The sequence below is a fragment of the Pongo abelii genome, chromosome 12 (genome assembly GCF_028885655.2).
Source record: "Pongo abelii isolate AG06213 chromosome 12, NHGRI_mPonAbe1-v2.0_pri, whole genome shotgun sequence".
Taxonomy (NCBI): domain Eukaryota; kingdom Metazoa; phylum Chordata; class Mammalia; order Primates; family Hominidae; genus Pongo; species Pongo abelii.
In genome coordinates, this window is record NC_071997.2 from 36147270 (window position 1) to 36172962 (window position 25693).

Consider the following 25693-nt stretch of genomic DNA (forward strand, 5'->3'; position numbering starts at 1 on the left):
AATCATACAAACCTTGATTGATTTTGGTCCTTAAAATACCAGTTCTGCAATGAGAACACACAGACACAGGGAGGGGAACATCACACACTGGGGCCTGTCAGCAGGTATGGGGCTAGGGGAGGGATAGCATTAGGAGAGATACCTAATGTAGATGATGGGTTGATGGGTGCAGCAAACCACCGTGCCATGTGTATACCTATGTAAAAAATCTGCACGTTCTGCACATGTATCCCAGAGCTTAAAGTATAATAATAATAATAATAAATACCAGTTCTGAGACAGCTTTCAAACAGCTTGCAAAATGGAACTACAGTCACCACTGCTTGTCACATTAGAGTTTGTGTGCTGTTGCCCAACTAGACAGACAGCCTCCTGAGGGCTGAGATTCATCCTCACACTCTCCCAAGCACAGCACCCAGCACAGCTTGTCCTCTGGAAGCCCTAAAGATGCAGACTGGGTGGCTGGAGCAGAGGGTAAGAGCCCGGGACTGAAAGTAAGAAAACCTAGACGCTGGTGCAAACTGCTGACTGGCAATAGCATCCCCCCGCCCTCAGGTTCCTTATCTGTAAATGGAAGCTCTATTCCTGCCCACTCTGCAGGACCCGGGGAGGTCAATCTGGAAATCATAAAGTACCATTTATACCAGAGGCTTTACCTGAGCGGGAGCAGCCATCGTACCTCATGGGTGCCTAGACAATTTTTGGATAAAATGCTTAATATAGATACGGTTACCTTTGCTGCTTTCTCCTTTCCGCAATGACTGGTGGCTGTTTTACTGTTACTATCTTATCAAACTTTCATTTAAACAAAGTGTCTTGGTGATATAATGCCTTAACAGAAGGACTGGAACTCTAATGCTGACGTGCGCTTGAGGGGAGCTGGTTTCAACTGCATATTCACCAAAACCACAGGATCACTACATGGTCACACTTGCATATAAAGTTGCATTTACATTGGCAGCCTTAAAATCCTGTGCACAATAGACATAAATATGTAAATAAACAACATAAACAAAACTAAATATGTAACAAAACAACATACAAAAAGAACATTTTTTAGAAGAATGAAAAATGAAAACTATCTGGGGGTGGCTCTGTGGCTTGTTGTGGTTGTAGTCTGCACTTAGTTGGAGAACTGGCTCTAATGACTTGGCCCTGCATAGAGCTGAGAAGGGCCCCAGCAATGATTCTCCAAGACCGTCAGGAGCAGTGTGTCTACAAGAACCCTTTCCCACTACTTGGGGGATTGAAGATACCTGTCAAAGCTGAAGGGACTGGTTTGGTCATTCAATAGGCAAGAAATCACTTAGGTGACCCCTATGGGGTCTTTTTTTCTCTGCCTGCTCCCCTGGTGCCAGGTTGCAGGCTGATCTTGCCCAGTTCCTGGCTAACTAGACTGCAGGCTGGTGAATCATGGGACCCACCTTTGAAAGCAGGTATCTGGCTATTGGCCTTGGGCGCCCGAAGGCTGATGCTCACCACCCATGGAGCTACAAGCTCCCACTGTGAACCTATATGATTTGTGTCCAGTTGGTTGAGTGCTGCTCTGGGTTTTAGATGAAGAAGTCCACTGTGGGCCTCTACCCCATGAGGAAAAAGAAATCAGGAAATGTATGTGGGGAGTGTCTTAATGAGGCAATCCATGCTTCAACCATGGCAGGCTGGATAAAGTCTTCCTATTCTCCTCAGATTTTCAGTACCTTTTTAGTTAAAATGCTGAAAATTAAAGTTTGAAAGAGACTAGAAACTGGCTTCATTCAATGTGTTAATTTGTTTGAATAATGTCATCTCATTTGACCAGAGGACCCTTACAGATGCGATGGCCATTTATATCACAACTTCTTTGGCTGTGTCCAGGTCGCCTGGCTGGTAATTTGTGTTCATAATCACTCATGGGCCACCCCTCCCCATGAGGTCCTGGGCCCCATCACTCAGGGGCCACATCTACCCGTGGGGTCCTGGGCACCTCTTTGCCAATCCCACTCATAGAACCCTTCTGTGAACTAGAGCCTTACATAATAAGAACTTTGTGCTTCTCAATATTTTTTTTAGACTGAAAGGAAATGTTCCCCCTTTCCCTGACTTTGGCTGCAGTTAGTTATTTCAAATGGCAAATGGCACAAGTTATTAAAATTCCAACATGGAAATTTGCTTAATAAACAGGAAAGGAGTTTTGAGGACCCACCACTGAGCATGAATGTTAACCCTGTGGTTGCCAGTCCGTTGTTTAGGCAGTTTTCGGGCTGGCCTTGAGCAGGGTTCTTCCTCTGTAGTGGGCCTTCTGTGTCGCTGTTCCTGGCTGCTGCTGTGAGCTGTTGTTGTATGTACCACATACTTTTCTAATATCAAACTTAAGAAAACAAAAGCAGGGTCATATGAAATGATCTCATTTATACATGATCTGTGTAATCACAGATCCACTTTTAGCTGACATTTATTCCCTCATCAACCAAATACAGGGTGTTTGGTTCTATGAGGTAATTCAAAAAAGAGAACAAACAAATTGAGGAGCCAAAACATTAAAATCCAAGGGAGAAAAGAGAAATAAGGCACCAAATACATGTAAGATAGGAAAACATTCAGGGGAGCAGAAGGTTTTTGGGCCAGGACCACACATTCTTTTGAAAAAAAGAAAGAAAGAAAATGTGGTCCTGGCCCAAACGGAGAAGCAGGGAAAGCCCCTGAAGGAGGTAACATCAGAGCTTGGTCTTGAAAGGTGGGTAAATGTGGCAGATGAAAGATATGCACAAATCCTTTGACATCCTCCTCTTGAGAAACAGAATCTATACCCCTCCTCCTGAATGTCTGTAGGTTTTGTGAACTGCTTTGATCAATATAATACAATGGCATTGATTTGTGTCAGTTACCAGGCCAAGACCTAAAAATACTGGCAGCTTCCTCTTCTTGTCTTTTGGAATATCTGATCTTGGACTACTCTCTCTGGGATCCTAAGCCATCATGCTGGAGAGGCCACACGTAAGCACTTCAGTTGACAATCTCAGCTGAGTCAAGCCTTCCAGCCATCCATCCCAAGGTGCCACACAGGTGAGTGGAGCTGTCTGGGACTCTCAAGTCCAGCCCATCTGCCAGCCGAGTATCATTGATGATCTCTGTGAATACCACATGAAGCAGAAGAACCGCTCACTTGAGCCCTTCTTAAATTCCTGATGTCCAGGACTGTGAGCATAATAAAATGGTGGTTGTTCTCTAAGCCTTTAAATCTGGGATCAGTTTTGAAGCAGTGATTGGTAACTGGAACAGTAGGGTTTTGAGTAGCAGAGATAAGGGCCCAAAGGCATCCCAGAGACTAGGAATGTTGTAGGTAAAGCCATGAACCTGTGAAGATACAGAGAATCGATGAACGAATTTTGAGTTTTGGGGAGATGAGGAAAACTATAGGAAGCATAAGAAAAAAATCACTGTTGTACATGCTTAAGGGCTAAATAGAGAGTCTGAAGGTCTCTGTGTATGTTATGTATTCTTACATATGTATAGTTAATGAAGTGCCACTAAGAGTCTATATTTTAAGTTTTTATTATGAAAGTGTATAAAGATGTACAAACAGAGAATAGCATAATAATCTCCTGTTGTCTCAGTCTGTTTGGGCTGCTATAACAAAATACCATGACCAGGTGACTTATAAACAACAGAAATGGATTTCCCACAATTATGGAGACTGGAAGTCCAAGATGGAGGCACCAGCAGATTTGGTGTCCGGTGGGGGCTCACTTCCTGGCTCATAGATTCATAGATGGCACCTTCTCACTGTGCTCTCACATGTTGGAAGGAAAGAGGGAGTTCACTAGAGGACCCTTTTTAAAGGATACTAATCCCATTCATGAAGGCTCTGCCCTCATGACCCTATCACCTCCTAAAGACCCCACCTCTAATACCATTACTTTGGGGGCTAGGATTTAAACAGATGAAATTTGGGAGGACAGAAACATTCAGACCATAGCTCCCAAACATATAATAATTGGGAGTCAAGGACTGCGTAAGTGGTTTCCTGGCAAAAGAATGATCTCTGTTTGCCAATCTTTTTCCTGAACTATTTTAAGTGAAATCCCATACTTTGTATCATTTTACTCATAAAAATTCAGTATATAGTTCTAATAGACAGGGCTTTAAAATTGCAAATACAATACCATTTTCACACCTGAAATATTTAGCAATGTTAAAATGAAGCCCACTCGGCTGTCGAATCTCTCTTACTGCTGGCTCCTTGGAGGCAGAGTCAAGATGGACCCGGCCTTGCTGTGGTTGGTCTCTCTGAGGCCTCTCATAATCAAAGGCAGCTCTGTCTTAGACCCTGCCCCCTTTCCCCTGTGTGCATTCAGCTCATGGCACGCTTGCAGGGTGATGGCACTTCTACAGTCCTCTATCCGCTATTGCCAGGTATCTGTGAATTGGAAGCCACAGAGGGAAGACCACTGAGGCCCCTGAGGCACGTGGAGGAAGGGAAAGCCATGTCAGGACTGTGTTTGAGAAGGTCAGTCTGACAATGTGTCACAATGATATGTGGAGTGTATTGGAATCATCCACAATGAGAGCTCTTGGCCAAAGGAAGGGAGGATCAGAGAGGTGTAAGAGCACTGGGTGGGGAGCTCAGAGGCCAGAGGGAGTTTGGTCTGAAAATAATTTCTAATATTTGTTGAGTGCTTACTGTACACCAGGCTCTGTGCATGTGATCTCTTACCCCAGTGTGATAGATAATATTGCCCCCATATTACCTCTGGCCTAGAGAGGACAGGTGATCTAATTACACAGTTTGTGCATAATGCAGAAAGAACTGGAACCCAAAGCCCGCGTCCTTAGCTACTGTCACATGGCAGAAATGAAGGCCCTGGGGTTCATTTGGTATGGTATATCAAGGGAGAGAAACTGCATTATTAAACTGAGTGGGGCCAGGTAGAGACTTTAGGAAGCAGGTGCGTTTTGGTGGAGAGCTGAATGAGCTGAGTTACTCAAAGTGCAGTCTGAGGACTACTGACATCAGCATCCTCTAGGAGCCAATAAAAACAAAATGGAGACACCTGAGCCCCACCCAAGACCTACAGCATTCCAGGGGATGTCACCCAGAAATCTGCACTAACAAGCCCCTTGGGATTTTCAGACTAAGTTTGAGAAACACTGGAATGAAAAATCAGACCAGACTTAGCAGCGGGAGAAAGGAGGGTCTTGTACATGAAAGGGATGATGAATTTAAGTGACTAGTAAGAAAAGGACCTTTAATAGGATCTCACATGTAGTTAGCATTTTATAGGTGCTACAAACTGAATTTTTGTGTTTCCCCTAAATTCATACATTAAATCCTAATTCCTGAAGTGAGGTGTTATGAGGTGGGGCCTTTGGGAGATGATCAGGTACTGAGGATGGATCCCTCATGAGTGGGATTTGTGACCTCATAAAAGAGCCCCAGAGAGCTCCCTCACCCCTTCTACCATATGAGGACACAGCAAGAAGGTGCCATCTAGGAAGCAGGAAGCAGGGCCTGACCAGACACCAAATCTGCTGGGGCCTTAGTCTTGGATTTCCAGCCTCCAGAACTGTGCAAAATCTATTTCTGTTGTTTATAAGCTACCCAGCTTATGGGATTTTGTTTAGCAGCCCAAATGGACTAAGACAATAAGTAAATATCTTTGAACAAATAGATGAAAAGGAACTTAGATATCAGCATAAGAACTGACGTAGCGTCTCCAGGCTGAACACATGAGTTTAGCGGCCCCTCTGAAGGCAGAGTGAGAGGCTCCCTGCTACAGAACACTCTCTGATCATATCCCGATTAAGTGAAGATAATTTACTTTTTTTGAGATAGTGTCTGGCTTTGTCGCCCAGGCTGGAGTGCAGTGGCGCAATCTCGGCTCACTGCAACCACCTCCTGGGTTCAAGTGATTCTCCTGCCTCAGCCTCCCAAGTAGCTGGGACTACAGGCATGCACCACCATGCCTGGCTAATTTTTGTATTTTTGTAGAGAGGGGGGTTTCACCATGTTGGCCAGGCTGGTCTCGAACTCTTGACCTCAAGTGATCTGCCCTCCTCAGCCTCCCAAAGTGCTAGGATTACAGGCGTGAGCCACCATGACCCCCCTTAAGTGAAGAGAATTTGAATGTCACATTAGAAGCAGATATTGGTAGCAATTTGGGGTAAGGGGGATGATCTCCACAGGATAAATAAGAGATTCCAGCCATTATGTTTAATGTATGTTCTAAACCAATCCAAACAGAACATTGGCTTTTTATGTGCTTTGATTTTTCTTTGTAATGATAAATTTCTTGTCCTCAGGCAAAAGTAAATACATGCCTAGTTACTTTTAAAACTCCTATCCCCTATTCTACGGTTTCCTCAAGGGTTTAGAAGCACTTCCCCAAGATAGCTAGATGTGTAACATTATCCTTCTGATTCTCTCTGACACCCTGGGCAGTATCATTATTTAACTCAGATCCACTTCGCACTTTTTTCTTTGGTGGGCCACCATCTGTCTTTCCTAGCTCAATGTTAGAAGACTTCTTTCTCCTTCCTGCTGGAGAAACTCAACTGCATTGCGTGGAGAGCTAATTATATGGAGAGACAGTAAGCGCTTACCACTGGAGGGTATAAAAATACTGGCCGGTGCGGTGGCTCACACCTGTAATCCTAACACTTTGGGAGGCCGATGCGGGTGAATCACCTGAGTTCAGGAGTTCATGACCAGCCTTGTCAACATGGTAAAATCCCTTCTCTACTAAAAATACATAATTAGCCGGGCCTCGTGGCGCATGCCTGTAATCTCAGCTACTCAGGAGGCTGAGGCAGGAGAATCGCTTGAACCCGGGAGGCGGAGGTTGCAGTGAGTGAGATTCCATCACTGCACTCCAGCCTGGGCAACAAGAGTGAAACTCCGTCTCAGGGGGGGAAAAATAAGTGAGAACCTTGGTGAAGGAAAGAGGTAATCAGCTCAGTTCAGGGCAGATCTGAGATGGGAAGACAGGAAAGGTAATCTCACATCACCATCCTTTTGTAGCCCAGGCCTGGAGAGAATAATTAGGTGACCCGCTCAGAGTCCCGTTGGGATAAAGTTGTTCTAGTTTTTGTTCACTACGCCGCCTTTCACGTGTCCTCTACATTTGAACAGGCCAGTTACTGGGATGCAGTTCTGCGTTTCCTTTGGGTCTCACCTTAACATCGCTCGCTGAAGTGTGCCCGGATTACAGAGCGGGCAAAGGGAAGCAGTGGTTTTGCTCACAGGTGCAGGGCACCAGGTTCCTGGTTTCTCAAAGGCTTTTCTGTTGGAGAAGTTTGGGTGAGACGATTTCCTGGACTGCAGCTCTGAACCCAGACTGTGGAGTCTTTCAAAATATCTCAAAAAACAGCCCCGCCTGAGGCATCCTTAAGAGCAGCTCTGAACTAAGGAAATTCCAAAGCCCACTTTACAAACCAGGCAGAAGCAAGGCCCCCAAGCACGGAGGGAGGGAGATAGGGAAGGAAGGGGCGAGGAGTAAGGGGAACAGTGGCGTGGCTGGGGCAGGAGGAGAAAGTGGGGAAGCCAAGGAGACACCCCAGCGCTGGGATGCGGCAAGTCCTCCCTCTGAGTGGCCAGGGGGCCTCGTCCCTTCTCCCGATGCCTTCTGCCCTTCCCTGGGTCTCCGGAACCCAGCTTGTCCTAACCGCTTTCGCTGCCGGCAGCGCTGGCCACGCGGCGCCCCGCCGCCAGCTGTTCTCCGTGGCCGAGCATCCTTAGCCTTGGAGCCCAGGGGCTGCGTTCCCCTTGGGGCCGGGACGGGAGAGAGGACCTCGGCGGTGCTCGCCCGTGGGCTGGGCGCAGCCGCTTGGCCCTCAGCCCTTTGGCGCGGAGCCCACCCGCTGGGTCCCGCCCCGGCAGCGACGCAGGGATAACCCGCGGCCGCGCCTGCCCGCTGGCACTCCTTTCCCGCGTCCAGTTCTCTCGCGCAGCTGCTCGAAGTGCGCCCCTCGCCCTCCTGCTCGCGCCCCGCCGCCATGGCCGCCTCCCCCGCGCGGCCTGCTGTCCTGGCCCTGACCGGGCTGGCGCTGCTCCTGCTCCTGTGCTGGGGCCCAGGTGAGCGGGGCGATGCCAGGCTGATTGATAGCGGCACCAGAGCGGGGCGATGCCAGGCTGATTGATAGCGGCACCAGGGGTTGGCCCCGTGTGGCGCTTCCAGGGTGCCCGGGGAGAGCGATCGGTGATGGGGTGGCGGCGTAGGGACCTATCCTTAGCCTAGGCCGGGCCAAGCGGGTGGTAGAGGACCGGGTCTGGGGTTTTGCACTCGCACGAGTGCGAAGGGGTGAGCTTGTGCGGGTGGAGAGAGTACCGGGGTCAAGGGGAGGGTCTCAGATCTCCCGGGCAATCTTGGGCAAGGAGGTCCAGGCGTCCGAAGGGTGGGCAAGAAGTGTTTCGGGGCTTAACGTAAGGGGCAAAGGGGTTGCGGGGGCTTTACGCAGCTGGTAACCCAGAGGAAGCAAATGGCACCATCACCGCGATTCCCTTCCAGGCAGTCGCTTAGCAACCGAGTTGACTTGCGCTTCCCAGCTGGGTCAAGTTGCAATTTGCAAAGCTGGACTCACGCCTCACACCCAAGAGAGGGGAAAGGCTCTTAAAGGAGTAATGCTTAATCTTTTCTGCTTCGTGGAGCTCCCAGCGAATCGGTTGAAAACTCTAAAATTCCCCGCTCGCTCTCTGTAAAACGTGCATGCACACGCACACCCAGCATGATGGGTGCTCCGATATCTGAACGCTGGGCTCCACAGGCCCCACTTTAGGAACCATAATCTGAAGCCATCGTTTGTCCTGAGTTACCACCTTCACTGGGTAGGAGGAACCTTTATGGTTCACAAGTGGCCTCAAGGACACATGACTGCCTTTGAAGCTTACACCTTGGGGAGGCAGGGATTGTGACCTCAGAGTTACTGGTGTATGAAGTGACTTGCCCAAGAGCCTGAGACTGGCGCTGTCCCACTGCAAAGGAGCTGGGCACTGCCTAATGTGAAAGGGAGGCTCACTCGATTGCTCAGTTTCTGTATTTTGCTCATTCAAAACAGGTATGAAAACTGAACTCCAGGTGAGAGGAGGCAGGGGACATTCAGTAGAGACCTGGGATGCAGCCCCGGGGTTGCTAGAACAGCAGGAGAGGTCGTGGGGTCTGTTCAGGTGGGGAGGATTACTGTTCCACATTAGAATCACAGGGGAAGCTAGTCAGTCATTTCCCATTGTATGGTTTACCTGCCTCCCACTCTTTGTTCTTGCCATTTTAAGAGGCACATCTGGGCCGGCCTCGGTGGCTCATACCTGTAATCCCAGCACTTTAGGAGGCCGAGGGTGGGGAGGGCAGATCACCTGAGATCGGGAGTTCGAGACCAGCCTGACCAACATGGAGAAACTCCGTCTCTACTAAAAATGCCAGACGTGGTGGCACATACCTGTAATCCCAGCTACTCAGGAGGCTGAGGCAGGAGAATCGCTTGAATCTGGGAGGCAGAGATTGCGGTGAGCTGAGATCGTGCCATTGCACTCCAGCCTGGGTGACAAGAGCGAAACTTCGTCGCAAAATAAATAAATAAATAAATAAATAAATAAATAAATAAATGAAGAAGAAGAAAAAAGCATATATGAGTAAGTCGAGTGAGCACTGGCTACAAGCCATTTATTTTCAGGACTTGTATTTTATTTAGTTTATACCAATAACTCAGTGATAGAAGTCAGTTAAAATATCATCACCGAGCTGGGATGTGAAAGTTCTTATACAATTAAAAAATATATATATATTGTTTTGAGATGGAGTTTTGCTCTTGTTGCCCAGGCTGGAGTGCAATGGCATGATCTTGGCTCACCGCAACCTCCGCCTCCCGGGTTCAAGCAATTCTCCTACCTCAGCCTCCCGAGTAGCTGGAATTACGGGCATGTGCCACCACGCCCAGCTAAGGTGTTTTTTGTTTTGTTTTGTTTTGTTTGTATTTTTAGTAGAGATGGGGTTTCTCCATGTTGGTCAGGCTGGTCTCGAACTGCCGACCTCAGGTGATCCGCCGACCTTGGCCTCCCAAAGTGCTAGGATTACAAACATGAACCACCATGCCCAGCCTACAATGAAAATCTTTATGTAATCCCAAAGGTGACTCTTTATGCCACCTCCAAACTTTTTTTTTTTTTTTTTTTTTTGAGGCGGGGTCTCACTTTGTTGCCCAGGCAGAGTGCAGTGGTGTGATCATAGCTCACTGCAGCCTGGATCTCCCGGGCTCAAGCAATCCTCCCACCTCAGCCTCCCAAGTAGCTGGGACTACAGGTGTGTGACACCATGCCTGGCAATTTTTTTTTTTTTTTTGCTTTTAATTTTTAGTAGAGATGAGTCTCACTATGTAGCCCAGGCTGCTCTTGAACTCCTGGGCTCAAGTGATGCTTCTGCCTTGGCTTCCCAAAGTGCTAGGATTATAGGCTTGAACTACCACACCCTTCCTCACTCAAACACTTAATAAAGAAAACAACCGTGGCCCCTTCTTGATCAATTTATTAATATTAAGCACCTTCAAAGGAGCATTTTGCAGCTCTGAATTTGCTGGGAGAGCTAATACTAGGCAGCTGGATTGGATAAATTCAGGAGTGCTTATTATTGCAGCCTCGAATGAACAACTGATGATATTGGGTGAAAAATCCGTAATACAGAAAAAAACACAGCTATTCTATTGTTCCTTATTCTTTTCCTCAAACAAATTTAGTGTAGTGTCCAATTATATGTACTGATATGGAGTTCAGTGTGTAGTACCTGGCACAGTAGCAACATTCATAATTCATAATTTGGGACTTATTTGTGCTTTTCGGTCTATAGCTAAGGTTTGGTGAGGCTCTCGTTTCTGGAGTAATAGTGACATACACTTGCTGCAAGAAATTGCAGCCTCATCGCAAATGCCTACACCCAATGTCTCTTTCAACATCAGACCACATTTCATTCATTAATTGTTAAGCACTTTTACAGAAGGCAAACAGATGGAGGGGCCATACTTAATTCTGTATGCACTACCCTGTGAGCTGTTAGAGACTGACAAATGTTAAGACATTAATGAATGCTATTATTAGTGCCAAGGAACATATCTGTCTCCCTTGGCAAATATTTTCATAGATTTCTTCATTGAATTTAAGTTTGGAAGGGAAGTAGAGTGTTTAACAGTAGTCCCACCCCCATCTAATTAGAAAATCCCCTCTACAGTAGCCTGCTCAAGTGCTCATCTTTATTTATGCTCAGACACCTCCAGCAACTCTTAATCTCAAACCCCCCAAGGCCATTTGTCCCATCTTGGGTGGCTGTCTGTCTGGGTGTTAGAAACCTTACTTCATGCCCTAACCTATGGCCCAGTGGCCCCTCAAAGCCTTTGCTCTCCTCCCACAAGTTTGTTTGTTTCCTTCCTTCCTTCTTTCTTTCTTTCTTTTTTTCTTTCTTTCTTTTTTCTTTTCTTTCTTTCTTCTTTCTTTCCTTCTTTCTTTTCTTTCTTTCTTCTTTCTCTTTCTTTTTTTCTTTCCTCTTTCTTTCTCTTTCTTTATTTTCTTTTCTTTCTTTCTTCTTTCTTTCCTTCTTTCTTTTCTTTCTTCTTTCTTTCTTTCCCCTTTCTTTTTTCTTTCTTTCTTTCCTTCTTTCTTTCTTTCTTCCCTTCTTCCTTTCTCTCTTTCTTTCTTTTTCTGAGATGGAGTCTCACTCTGTCACCCAGGATGGAGTGCAGTGACACTATCTTGGTTCACTACAACTTCCATCTCCCAGGTTCAAGTGATTCTCCTGCCTCAGCCTCCCGAGTAGCTGGGACTACAGGCATGCACCACCACACTAGGCTAATTTTTTGTATTTTTAGTAGAGATGGGGTTTCACCAAGTTGACCAGGCCGGTCTCGAACTCCTGACCTCAGGCAATGTGCCTGCCTTGGCCTCCCAAAGTGCTGGGGTTACAGGTGTGAGCCACCACACCCGGCCCCACAAGTTTTATTTCTCTAGGTTAAACACCTAAATTCCTTTAATTTCTTCTCATATAACACATGTTTGGGCACTAGTCCTCTCTGGACACTCTCCTTTGACCACAACTCCAGTTTTTCTACGACCTTCTTCAAGTGAGATGATGTGAACTGAACTAAATAGTAGAGGGGAGGTCTGTTCAGAGCTGTGATGGAACAGCGACAGGACAGTTACTTTCTTTTTTTAAGTATCCTTTATTAAACAGCCTAAGATTGCAATTGCTTTTTAAACAGCTATATCACTGTAGACCGACTTGAGCACAGACAACAAAAACCACTGCAGCTCTCCCACGGGCTGCTGTGCACTACGCTGATATCTTAGCTCGCCACCCAGCAGACTCCCAGGTCTCACAGGGAAGGTGTGAGGGAAACCACCACCTCTCTTCCCTGGCCCTTCAGTGTGGTCCCCAGAGATCTTATGAAGCCATTTCCATAACATTAAACCTCAAAAAATTGGGTGGCCATGTAATTTATCATCCAAGCTGAAACACTTTTGAGAGCAAAAGGAGGCACTATCATTAATTTACAAGGACAAGAGGTATATACCAGGGCTGTCCCTGGACAGCCAGAAAGTGTGGCCACCCTACCCGTGAATTACGAGGGAGGCACTTAGCAGGAAATAGACTTAATAAGTTCTAGCAGGTTCCCTGTCCCATCCCAGAGGGCAGGCCAGCAGGCTCCCTGGATGGCCCAATGACTCTGAAGGCAGCTAGGTAGCACTTTAATCCAAATGCTACAGGAGGCTATTAGGTTAGGTGGCTGCTTACGGACCATGGGTGTGCTAAGTGACTTGGGCTGAGAGGCATTCAAATTCAAAATTTGTAAACACTGGGTATGCTAATAAAATGCATCCTCAGGTAGGGCAGCCAGCTTGTGACTCTTGGCTATGGATATATTTTTCTCCCCAACTCCATAGTACATTCTTTATGCAGAGGTTCTCTTTTAAAACATTTATTTTTTCCCCCAGCTTTACTGATGTATAATTCACAAACAAAGCAGGGGTTCTTAATTTTATTTGGGTCACAGACACTTTTAAGAGTCTGGCAAAAGCTATGTTTCCTATTCCCAGAAAACTGTGCCTTTGCAGATGCAAACGCAATTTTACATGCCTTTCTAGACCCCCTGGAGCCTGTGCATGGATGGAGAGGCTAAGAACCCTGCTGAGAAAGTGGTCACCATTACCTCCATCCTGGGGCCTGACTCCAGTTCCTTACACCCAAAGATGCTCTACTCCCTACTTACGATGTCAGCATGTCTGCATGCAACAGTTAAGGGTCAGAGACTTCTATAGGTCTGCAAGCCAGTTCGCTGGGTGGAGGCATGTGTTCTATCAGGCCAGACAAGGTATTTTCTATTAAAAATGATTGAGCTGATCAGAAACACTTTTAAAAGTGAATATGAATAACAGCAAGTGGTACAAATCATGGTTGATTTTAGGGTGATCTGGGCAAGCTACAAAACTGGACTGCACTTTTAGAGAGCGAAGGCAAGTTCCCCAGTGTGTGGGAGGAGCCTGACTCCCATTTCTGCCTGCCTCTGTCTTCACATGGGTGACCTCTCTGGATCCTCTCTTCTTCTTATAAAAACACCAGTCACTGGATTTCTATCCATCTAAATCCCATATGATAACATCTTGAGACCCTCTCAGTGATGGGTAAGGCTGTTAAAAAAAGAAAGAAAAGAAAATTTTTAGAAAAAGAAAAATCTTGAAATCCTTAATGGATTATATCTGAAAAGACCCCATTTCCAAATAAGCTCACATTCAGGGGTTTCTGGTGGATAGGAGTTTCGGGAGGACACTATTCACTATTCAACGTATTACACCATGAAGCGAAAGTTTGCAGGAAGATGCGCTTGACAGATGGCTGCGCCTCATAGTAAGACACAGGGCTAAAAGAACAGCATCACTCTGACTAGCTCAAATCGTAATACCCTTGGTCGGCTGTGGTCATTATCACCAGTATTAGCCATGGGTAGCGTGAATTGTTTATCCTGCAGGACAAGGAATACAGCAAACTTTAAATACTGTGATGTTACCAAGTTGCCAAATCAAGGCAAGGGCCCGCAGTTGTTTTCTCCCACTCTGATTTTTGCCCTTGATAAATTGAAGGGAGCTGTGTAACTCTGATATGGATTTCAATTTTCATTCCTTTAGGTGGCATAAGTGGAAATAAACTCAAGCTGATGCTTCAAAAACGAGAAGGTAAATATACCCCAAATGGATAAGGGATGCATTCTTAACTGGATGGAAATGAAATGGCAATATGGATTGTGCTCACTGGCGTCTTGTATTTGGAAAATCAAAAGTGTTTACTCCTTAAAAGGTTAGCAGATATGAAGGGCTTATGCTGTGGGTATGTGGTGTGGTATTTTATTAGATAAATATTATTGCCAGTAAATGTCTGAAGGTTATTTTTCTGAAACCTGTCAGTGTGGACACAAAAATAAAAGAAACAGTAGTACAGTGTTAATTGCATGCTATTTATTTTAGGACCATGGAACACTTTAGAGACTATCTTTGGAGCACATAATCCTCAGTTAGTGGGGCAGGCGTGGAACAGCAATGTTGCGGTAGTCCGTGTATCCAAGGAGCTCTTGGGGAAGGGTTTCACACAGGAAAGCCTTTCTTGTTATTAGCCTCTGTTTTGAATAATGCATCTAAGACAAATGTGACAGCAGCAAAATGTCATAGAAATTGAACAGTCTGGGGGTCACAACACACAGGTTCTGGACCTGCTGTAATCAGATCAGGTGGATCAATTGTGGGGTCTCGTGAATGTCATTTTCCCTCTCCCAACTTTCATCTCTATCTGTAAAATTAAGAATCCCTTAGAAATGAAAAAGTGTGACCACACTTCTGATGTGACCATTTAGTCAGTTATTCTTTCCCTCCTAGTTTATGGGGGATTCTAGCAGGCTGAACGTCCTCCCTGAAGTGGGGTCCTCAGTCGTTCTTCCCACACTCCCCAGTTGCTGCTCAGGGGCCCTCCCACAGGTGGCTGGAGAACAAGCTTGGGGGCGGTCCCAGCATCTTTTCCTGGGTTTCCAGCCACCCAAGAAGCCCTGGCCCACCCCGAATCTCTGAGGTGGCTCAGAGGGTCCCCTCCCTGTGCTGCGTGGTGGCCAGAGACTCACCTCACGGATGCCCAGGGATGAACAACGCCCTCACAGAGCCAGTTTGTCATAGGTGAGCAAGCTGCTGAGGCAGTCACAACTCCTAGGTGAGCATCCCGCAGCCTTGACTCAGTTCAAATCAAGAAACACATATTGAGCACCTACTGTGTACAAAACACTGTTACAATCCCTGAAGGGATTGTAAACAAACAAACAAAAAACCTTGCTGATATTTATCCATACGACCAACGAATGCACCAGGCCTGCATTTCCATGATCCTGTGCATTTTTCCTAATGTCATCGAGAGGGACCGTCCATCCACTTTTATAGATAAGGGGACAGAGGCTGAAAACGTGACAGCAGGAGAAAAACGCCTAATGGCACAGTGGCTTCCTCGAGCACATCCTGCAGAAGTGGTTCCATTTCAACAATTGAGACTGATGGAAAGACGTTAGCAGCAGCAGTGTGAGGGTGCGGGTCAGTATCCTGCATCAACGGTCAGACCGTGAGGCGCAGAGAGGCATTGGCTTAAGGGGATTCTGTGTCCCAGCAGCCTGGTGTGAGAATCAGCTCTACTGTTGGGCAGGGTCTGGTCCCTGCTCACCCGGGGCTCATCATTCCAGTTCCTTTTTCTTACATAATCTCCTGAGCCAAGCACAACCCTCTTGTGTTGGCATATGCAATGGACATGCCCGTATACCTGTGTGGCCCTAGATATCCAGTCTGTTTCCTGAATGCGGAGCCTGAGGGGTGGGTCACTTGTCCCTGGGAAAGGCCTGGGTCCCGGGCGTGAGTGGGCTGCAGGGGATGAGCTGAATTTCATTTCTACCCTGAGGACCTAGAGGTTGAAGTTGAGTCCATGCCCCTTTATAGGGTTGTACCAAATAGCACTTACTAACAGGAAGCATGGTGACAGAATCTACGAGGCTGTGTCACATTGTCATATGCAAGTAAGAATGAAGTTGAGAGTCAAAACCCTCCTACACATGGTGGTGGGGGATGGGATGTGTAACAGGGATTCACCGCAAGTGAGGAAGGAAATCATTCTTTGTGCTTTGGGGATGGGGAATTGATGATTTCAGCACCTGTTCCAACTAAGACTAAAGTGGCCGTTGATGAGAACAAAGCCAAAGAATTCCTCGGTAGCCTGAAGCGCCAGAAGCGGCAGTTGTGGGACCGTACTCGGCCTGAGGTGCAGCAGTGGTACCAGCAGTTTCTCTACATGGGTTTTGACGAAGCGGTAGGTGTTGCCTCCGGCTGCAGGCCTGGCTTCCACAGGGCAGGGTGGCGGGGAGGAGGCCTGGCTCGGGGAAATAGGAAGCAGAAAATTCAGCTTTGCTGTTCATTCCTAAAGTAAGAGTCCCATCATATGCCAAGTGCTATCAGGCACTGGATCATGTTACCTATGGTGTAAGGGCGATGGCTGGAAGTTTCCACCAGGGTACATTCAGGAGGCAGAACCCACGGCAGTCATGAACCAAAACAGCGGGGACCTAGATTCATCAAGAATCTGACTTTCTTGGGAACACTTTTAACTTGGCTGAACAGTTTTGCCAGGGTATCCTTAAAATAACTCACAATCCCCCAAAACCTTTTAACTTTTAACTTGAAGGCTGTCAGAAACAACAGGGATGCCAGGATCTATGATGATAATGAAAAGAGATGAAAAAGGACCTGTAAAGAGAGGATGGGTCTTTGTAGAGGTTTTGGGGAAAATTTGTCAATGCGCTTATAGGAAAAGATGGTTTACAGTTCATGCACCTAGATGGCATTGGTGGACATATTCATTGAATGAAAGACAAAGAGTTTATAATCTTAGGCTCCCACCTGGGGTGCGTGTGGAGGTGAGACGGCAGCCCATGGAAGTCATAGATGCGGCTACATGGGCATCCATCCATGGTGACTGAGGAGGCTGAGCTCCCTGTGTGAGACGTAGAGGGAGGACCCGTGGCCTGTGCTGCCCCACCAGGGAGCAGATGGGCTTTTCACGGGCAGGACCTCCAACTGGGCAGTTGGATGTGTTTTTCAAAACGGGCACATGATTCATTTAGACGGTGTATACACAATACTGCAGTAGGTGAAGAAAAAACTAAACCCCTTAGACATATCATTTTTAATGGCTACATAAAATGAAATCATGTGGCTATACCAAAATTTCCTTCATATTTCCAACCATTGGACATATTACTTGTTCTCTAAGTGTCTTTTTGCTTTTTTTTCTTTTTCTGTGCAAATAGGTAAACATGTATAGCCAAACTCTGAGCCAAGCATGATTCTAAGTACTTAGAGGTATGAACTTACTTCACATTCACAACAACCCAAAAGGCAGGTGCTATTATTTGCATCTCTGTACAGGTTGCCTTTTACTTAGACCACATTCTTCCCAGTGAGGTTCCTGGGGCAAGGGTGGAATCACATTTAAGTATTTCTGAGTATTGTCAAATTGCACATTCCTGTGAGTCACATGTAAGAGCAACAGTTTTCTGGAATCTTCAGCAGCATCTGGTGTTCTCACTGAAAATTAAAAATATATGTTTGCTTACTTGATGAAAATGCTATATCCTCTTTCAGTAATTTGCATTTCTTTGATGACCATCATTAAAATGGGCATTAGGAATTTAACATGCAGGGACGGGCATGATGGCTCATGCCTGTAATCCCAGCACTTTGGGAGGCCAAGGCAGGTGGATCACCTGAGGTCAGGAGTTCAAGACCAGTCTGGCCAACAGGGCAAAACCCCGTCTCTACTAAAGATACAAAAAATTAGCCAGGTATATGGCTTACGCCTGTAGTCTCAGCTACTCAGGGGGCTGAGACAGAAGAATCCCTCAAACCCGGGAGGTGGAGGTTGCTGTGAGCTGAGATCACACCACTGCACTCCAGCCTGGGTGACAGAATGAGACTCCATCTCAAAAAAGAAAAAAAAGAGAGAGAGAGTTTAACATGCAGAAACTGCTCAAATAATGTCAGGTGACAAAACCAGAATAAAGATGAGGATCAAATAAGATTACAGTAACTTAATATGCATTAAAAAGAGTACAATGACTACATCCAAGTGTCACTAGTGGTCTCTGGCAAAGGAATATGATCTTCTCTTTCTACACTCTTCTCTCACATACAGATTTTAAAATCTTAGTCTATATTATTTCTGTATTCATCGAACATTTTTAAAAATTGTTGAAAATACATATTTAAGCTAAACTGCAAGCAAACTTGTAAAATGAGAGGCCAGGCACAGGGGCTCATGCCTGTAATCCTAGCACTTTGGGAGGCTGAGATGGGTGGATCACCTGAGGTCAGGAGTTGGAGACCAGCCTTGCCAACATGGCAAAACCCCGTCTCTACTAAAAATATAAAAAAAATTAGCCAGGCATGGTGGCAGATGGCTATAATCCCAGCTACTCGGGAGGCTGAGGCAGGAGAATTGCTTGAACCTGGTGGGGGGTGGAGGTTGCAGTGAGCCGAAATCATGCCACTTCACTCCAGCCTGGGTGAAAGAGTGAAACTCCCTCTTAAAAAATAAATAAATGAAAAAAATAAAATGAGAAAACCCAAGCAGCAAGATTGTTTCACCATGGCCAAAAATGTTGTATTATGGGAGAAGCAAAACTAGAGATGGAGCCAAAGAAGTCGATGTCCTCCTTCCCAAGGCAGAGGCTGAGGTGGGCTCAGATGATTCAGACCTCAGGTATAGAGAATGGCAGTGAGAAATTGGAATCATGCTCTTTAGCCCAGCACTAGCTGGCCCACTGCCCACCAAGAGTGGATGACCACTGAGCCCCAGAGACCACAGACACGGGCTAGGCTGGGGATTCCAGCCTAACAAAGTTCTCAATATTAATTAATGTTCATTGGCAGTCTTGTTAAAATAATAACAGGTTGCTGAGTCCCAAACATCAGAAAGTTTCATGCAGGAGGCATGGAGTGGCTGGTGCCTGAGAACCTGCATTTGTGATTTGGATATAGGGGTGCATGGGCCATGCTTGGAGAAAAACTGGCCCTGCACCCCAATGGCATGACCCATTCACCCAGCCCATCTGTCATCTCCCTGACTTTTTGCTCTCACACTAAATCTCTTGCCATGTCCTGAGCATCAACACACGTGAGTCCTAGTCTAAATTAATCTTGCACCTTCACCACCACCAAAGAAACATTAATCTCTCCTTTAAAAAAAATGTATTAATAGCCAAGATCAGTTGCCCAAACCAAAGCCTGAGCATCATTCTATACTACTTACTTAGCTTTAGCTTCTCTTTCCCTTTTATTATCTGCAACTGTCTCATCTCATATCTGTCACTCAGGAACAGTAGGCTTCTTGAAGGCAGAGACTGTTTTTGGCAGCCCTCCAGTGCCCAGCACAGGGCATGACACACAGTGCCCATCTCAAAGCATTTGCAGAATAAATAAATGCATCTGTGTACACTCTAACCAACAACACAGGTATAAGAGTCACCATCAAATGTACCCCCAGTTCTCTGCCCTGGCACTATAATAGGCCAATGCAGTGGTTGATCTAACTCAGGCAACATTTATTAAGCACCTACTACATGCAATATAAAGGGCCAGGCACAGGAATGGGGTAGGAAGATAAGACAGTGTTTGCCACAGTGAGATGTGGCCTGAGGGTCAGGCCAAGTTGTTACGGTATTTGGGCAGCTGTCCATTTGATTTACCAAGAGAGAGAAAAACATTTAAGTCTGGAGTACACTTAGCAAATATTTTACAAAAGTTTGCAAAGGTATGGGCCTGCACTCCTTTGGGAAAAGATAGCTTTTATCAGAGTGAATACTGCTGACTGTTTTGGCCTCTGAGCACAAGAATACGATAACAGGGAGTTACTAAGCGTTGTTAATCATTGAAGAAAAAACACCATGGAGAAAAGCCATAGGTAAGATTAGGTCTTAGGGGACTGCGTGCCCTTAAATCCATTCTCTATCATTCTATCTCTTTTCCTCCAGAAATTTGAAGATGACATCACCTATTGGCTTAACAGAGATCGAAATGGACATGAATACTATGGCGATTACTACCAACGTCACTATGATGAAGACTCTGCAATTGGTCCCCGGAGCCCCTACAGCTTTAGGCATGGAGCCAGCGTCAACTATGATGACTACTAACCATGACTTGCCACACGCTGTACAAGAAGCAAATAGCGATTCTCTTCATGTATCTCCTAATGCCTTACACTACTTGGTTTCTGATTTGTTCTATTTCAGCACATCTTTTCTACCTACTTTGTGTGATCAAAAAAGAAGAGTTGAAACAACACATGTAAATGCCTTTTGATATTTCATGGGAATGCCTGACAATGCATCTCATTTAAAAATAGAAATAAAGCATTTTGTTACAAAGAAAAGTCTCAGAATTCATTTGGGTGCAAATTAAGCTGGTGACATTTCTCGTTCCCTTGATGTTTTGAAGTTGCATCTGAGAGGCACCTCTCTGTTATCACCGTGAGATTCCTCACCACCACCCAGGCAGACCACAGGACTGAGTGAGAGGTCTTCAGTTTGTTAGAACACAGTCTACGTGAAATGCAAGGCATACAATCAGCAAGAAAAGCTAGTTGAAAATAATCTGTGGTTACAGAACGTGGAGGATTTGAATCATTTGACAGAGGACCCTTCTGGTTCCAAGCTACAGCTGGACCTGTTTAATGTTACCATCCAGGAAATGAAGGGCAACAGAAAAAAACCTGAAATTTGGTTGATTTCAGAGCCACTGTTATCTAAAAAATAAAACCTTGTTCCATGAATTTAAGACATATTTAAGAATATTCTTTGCATTGTAAACAACCTGACTGAATGAAAGAAAAGGTGGTATTTGGGTGAGGAGAGGGAGGATAAGAAGACGGGGGAGGTGAGCGAAGAATCTGAGCCTTTGCTGATAGGAAGGGGTCTGGTCCCACTATGCAGAACTGCAGGGGGTGAGGTGGGGGAGGAGATTAACAGCATGAGGGATGCAACTCAGAATGGATCTTAGACTTTTGTATGTCACAGACCCCTCTGACAGTCTGATGAAAGCTTTTTTGCTCTTTTCCTCAGAAAAATTGCGTGCAATTTTGCAGATAGCCTCTGAAACACACCCCCATTCACAAACCCTATGTAGTCAATAACCCTAGGCCCAGTAGGAAGCACTGGATTCAGAGCAGCGGTGTTACGGACAATCATAAACAAAGGTCATTCTTTTCTTCTTGGGGATCCATACAAATTAAAATTGTAGTAAAATATACATGAAAGTTACCCTTTTAAGCATTTTCGGGTATACAATTCAGTGGCTTATATTCACATTGTTGTGCAACCATCACTACCATCCGTCCCTCTCTGGAACTTTTTCATCTTCCCAAACTGATACTGTATCCTTTAAACACTAACTCCCCATTACCACCCCCAATCCCTGTCAACCCCCATTCTACTTTCTGTCTCTATGAATGTCCACTCTAGGGACTTCATATAAGTAGTGTAATACAGTATTTGTCTTTTTGTGTCTGGCTTATTTCACTTAGCTTAATGACCTCAAGGTTCATCCATGTTGCAGCATGTGTCAGAATTTCCTTCCTTTTTAAGGCAGAATAATATTCCATTGTATGGATAGACCAGTTTTGCTTATCCATTCACACATCGGTGGATACTCGGGCTGCTTCTATCTCTTAGCTCTTGTGAATAATGCTGCTATGAACGCGGGTGTGCAACTATCTTTTTGTGTCCCTCCTTTCAATTCTCTTTGGAATCGCCGGATCATATATTCATTCTATGTTTAATTTTTTTGAGGAACCAGGCCAGGCACAGTGGCTCATGCCCGTAATCCCAGCACTTTGGGAGGCTGAAGTGGACTGAAATACAAAAATTAGTTGGGCATGGTGGTGGGCGCCTGTAATCCCAGCTACCAGGGAGGCTGAAGCAGGAGAATCACTTGAACCCAGGAGGCAGAGGTTGCAGTGAGCCAACATTGCGCCACTTCACCCCAGCCTGGGCAACAGAACAAGACTCCATCTCAAAAAAAAAAAAAAAAATTTGAGGAACCCTCCATGCTGTTTTCTACAGCAGCGTACCATTTAACTTAACACTTTTGTTTATTTTTCTTGACTATACTGAGCTGGCTCAAATCCCAACGCAATCTTAAAGAGGAGTGAAAGGGGTGATGGAGGACATCTTTGCTTCATTCCTTATCTTAAAGGGACTGCTTTCTATGTTCCTCCTTAATTATACTTGCTAGATTTTTTTTTGTAGTGTCCTTTTTCAAGTTAAAAAAATTTCCTTCTAAAAATATGCTAAGCCTTTTTAAATGTCATATGTTATATGGATGTTTAATTCTATTTTTTTCTTTACTAAGTTTTCCTTTAAATCTGTTACTAAGGTGAATTTTATTAATAACAATTCTAATAGTAGTCAAGTTGCTGGAATAAACCCAACTTGATCATGATGTATCATCTTTTATTTTTCATTGCTGGATCTGGTTTGGTAATATTTGTTCAGAATTTTTGCATCCGTGTTCATAAAGTGAAATTGAATTGGCCTGTAGTTCTCTGCCTGGTTGTGTTCTTGCAGTTCGGGTATCAAGGTTATGTTGGCCTCATAAAATGAATTGAGAGTGTTTTGTTTTCTATTGTCTGTGTAAGAATGGTGAGAATGAAATTGTTGTTTCCTGAATGTTTAGTAGCATTCAGATTGAGCCATTTCGACTTGGTTTCTTTATGGGAAAAATTTTGACTGTTGGTTGTATTTCTCTTACAGGTAAAGGATGATTCTGATTTTATGTTTCTCTCTGAGTTGGTTTTGCTAAGTTCTGTCTTTCTAGGAAGTCATCCACTATATTAAAGATCTGAAGTGTGTTGAGAGCAGTTCTTATTCCCTCTTGCATTTCTCTGTAGCATCTGCAGTTATGTTCTTTTTTTCATTCCATTTGTGTGTTTTTAAAAAAATGAATCATGCCTTTTCAAATACATAGTTTTTGTGTTTTATTTTGTTGATCTCTTCTTTTGTGTGTTTCTTTATTTCATTAGTTTCTGTCCTTTTAATTTCCTTCTTTCTTCTTCTGTGGGTCTTTGATTCAATTAGATCTTAGCTCTATTTTGCGCCTTCTCATTTTTTTTTTTTAAGGCAAGCACTTAATGCTCTACGTTTCCTTCCAAGTATTGTATCCCATGTGTCTGATGTAAAAAACTACGTGGTGAAATCTTTTAATTTCAATTACAATTTCTCCTTTGACCCATACATTGATGTGTTACTAAATTTCCAAGTGAGTGGACTTTTCTAATTATCTTACATGCTTTGTTTTCCAACTTAATTGCATTGCAGTAAGAAATGTGGTCAGGCGGATCTCAATCCTTTGAAGTGTATTGGTCTAGCCTTATGTTTGGGGTGTGTCAATCCCAGCATCTGTTCCATGTGTGCTTGAATGAAGTGTGTCTTTTCCAAATGTCAGATGCAGTAAAAGCCTATTAATTCAAGCTCCATAGTTGTACTGTTCACATTTTCTACTTTCTTACTGATTGTTTTTGTCTGTTTGATCTACGTGTGTTAAAATCTTCTACTATGATAATGGATTTAAAAACTTTTCCTTTTAATTTTGTGAGTCTGGCCTTGTATATCATGAGGCTATACACTATTCATATACATACATACATAAATTTAGAATCAGTACCTTTTCCCAGTAAGTGGAATTATCATTATGTAAGAAATTTCCTTATTTTGAGTAATACTTTTTGCCTGAATTCTCCTTTGATATTAATATGACTATACTTGCCTGTTTTGGGTTAATATTTTCCTGATCTATCTTTTCCACTGTTTGACTTTTAATCTTTCTGTGCTTTAGGTGTTTCTCTTGTAATAAGCACATAGCTGAATTTTGTTTTGTTTCTAAAATATAACAAAATGTTAACTGGAGAATTTAGTCCACTTATGCTTATTGTGATTAGTGATTTGGTTTTATTTTTAACATCACATTTTGAACATTTGATCTGCTCCATTTTACTTGTTCCTTTCCCCTCTCTTCCTTCATTTGGACTCTTTTTTCTCTACTTCCACTGAAGGTATACACTGATCTATTCTATTGGTGTTTGCCTTATTTCATACATATTAATAAGTTAAAGGGACTCAATAGCCATAGTGTTCTCCTGGACAATACATGGGCCTTGCATTCCCCCTTCCAACTTACATGTGACTGCAACTTGACATTTTAAATCTAGTCTGCTTTATTTTCCCTGCAATTTATCTTTGTTTCATAATCAGTGGTTTGTTTAGATTGTCACATAATTACCTTAGCTCTACTGTTTCTCCTTAAAACTCAGCCCATGCATCTGAGATCATTTTCCTTCGGTTTGAATCATACCCTTCAGAATCTATTTAGTAAGGGCCATTTGGTGGTAAACTCTCAAATTTGTTTGGCACTTTCCCCCTTGTTTTACTTGGCATAAAATTCTTGGTTATTTAATCAATACCTTGAATTTATTTTACTGTCTCTGGTTTCCATTGCTGATGTTAAGAATTTCATTATTCATCTAATGTCCATTCCTCTATAGGTGATATTGTCCTCTTAAATTGTTTTAATACCTACTTTTCTTCTTTGTTATCTATAGCCACATCTATGCCTATAAATATTAATATGTTTGAAGTTTGTTGGGCTTAATCTGAGGATTGGTGTCTTTCGAACAATTTGGAAAATTCTCCTCCATTTTTTTCTTTGAATGGTGTCTCTCCCTCATTCTAGTAGTTCTTTCTGGAATGTTTTATTCAAGTATGTAAATTTCAATTATATTTTTCCTTTCTTATTCAAATATGCTTGGTTATATCTCTTGTTCCCTGTTTAGATTTTCAAGTTTCTCTTTTCTTTCTTTAAATGTATAAAACACTTTTATATTTTTGTCATTTCCAGTATCTGGGGTCTTTGTGAATGTCTTTCTGCCTACCATCTATGGTTTCTCACTCATAGTGACTGTCTCCTTGATTTTATGTAATTTCTAACCATGAGCTGCTCATTCTTTTGGAATGTTGTTTTTAAGACACACTTGAAAGCTGAGTTAAGTTGAAGTCCTCCAGACAGCACTTGCATTTTCTTTTGCTAGTGGCTTGGGGTGCAATGGAGTCTACCAAACTGGGACCACCTTAAATTCTGTGCTTGTGGATTTACAGACCAAATAGAGACACCTTGTACTTACTGTTCTCAGTCCACTCCCACCAAACTGAAATTTGAAAGAAAGCATCCTCACTTCCCCCTTTTGTGTGATGGATTTATTTCTCATTGGCCCGTACACCAAGGTAGAGCCTTTTGGGAGCTCAATCTGATGCAGGGTAATCTGACCTAAACTTTATCTCCTGTCCTGAGCCCTTTGCAGCTCTCAAAGATTATCAAGCTCTACATGATTCTGCAGACATTTTCATGCAATAGCCGGTTTTCCCTTCCTTTTGGGACTCTGCAGATTCTTTATCATCTAAGGAAAGTGTATATAAAATCACATCCAGCATTTCATTTGCTCCCATTGAGGGGTTTATTCACATTAATCTGTCATACTGCTGGAGACAGAACTCCTATTTGGTCATTTATTTCAAACCAAACATTCTTTACCTTTTTTGTCTCTGGAAATCTTTAAGAATAACA

General features: G+C 44.1%; 1 protein-coding gene across 3 annotated transcripts; it reads left to right on the top strand.

Moving 5' to 3' along the window:
* Nucleotides 1–5472: 5472 nt before the first annotated feature.
* On the top strand, nucleotides 5473–20579 carry ECRG4 (ECRG4 augurin precursor). 3 transcript variants are annotated; one of them, XM_054547845.2, is made up of 5 exons: nucleotides 5473–5629; nucleotides 13097–13323; nucleotides 14135–14182; nucleotides 16177–16334; nucleotides 20053–20579. In XM_054547845.2, exons 2-5 carry the CDS (start codon nucleotides 13119–13121, stop codon nucleotides 20212–20214), a joined length of 573 nt encoding a protein of 190 aa, XP_054403820.1. In that variant the 5' UTR covers nucleotides 5473–5629; nucleotides 13097–13118; the 3' UTR covers nucleotides 20215–20579. The 3 variants fall into 3 exon arrangements, with proteins under 3 accessions (XP_054403820.1, XP_002811780.1, XP_054403821.1); XM_002811734.4 differs by lacking the exons at nucleotides 5473–5629; nucleotides 13097–13323 and adding an exon at nucleotides 7642–8053 and having other exon boundaries at nucleotides 20053–20445; XM_054547846.2 differs by lacking the exons at nucleotides 5473–5629; nucleotides 13097–13323 and adding an exon at nucleotides 8898–9033 and having other exon boundaries at nucleotides 14135–14303; nucleotides 20053–20441.
* The last annotated feature ends 5114 nt before the right edge of the window (nucleotides 20580–25693 follow it).

What these genes read in the sequence shown, in the direction of transcription:
- ECRG4 (XM_054547845.2), top strand. Translation starts at nt 13,119, where the DNA reads ATGGAGAGGCTAAGAACCCTGCTGAGAAAGTGGTCACCATTACCTCCA. An exon ending in GTTCTATCAGGCCAGACAAG is followed by an intron (nt 13,324 to 14,134) that starts GTATTTTCTATT and finishes TCATTCCTTTAG; the next exon opens with GTGGCATAAGTGGAAATAAA. An exon ending in ACATGGGTTTTGACGAAGCG is followed by an intron (nt 16,335 to 20,052) that starts GTAGGTGTTGCC and finishes CTTTTCCTCCAG; the next exon opens with AAATTTGAAGATGACATCAC.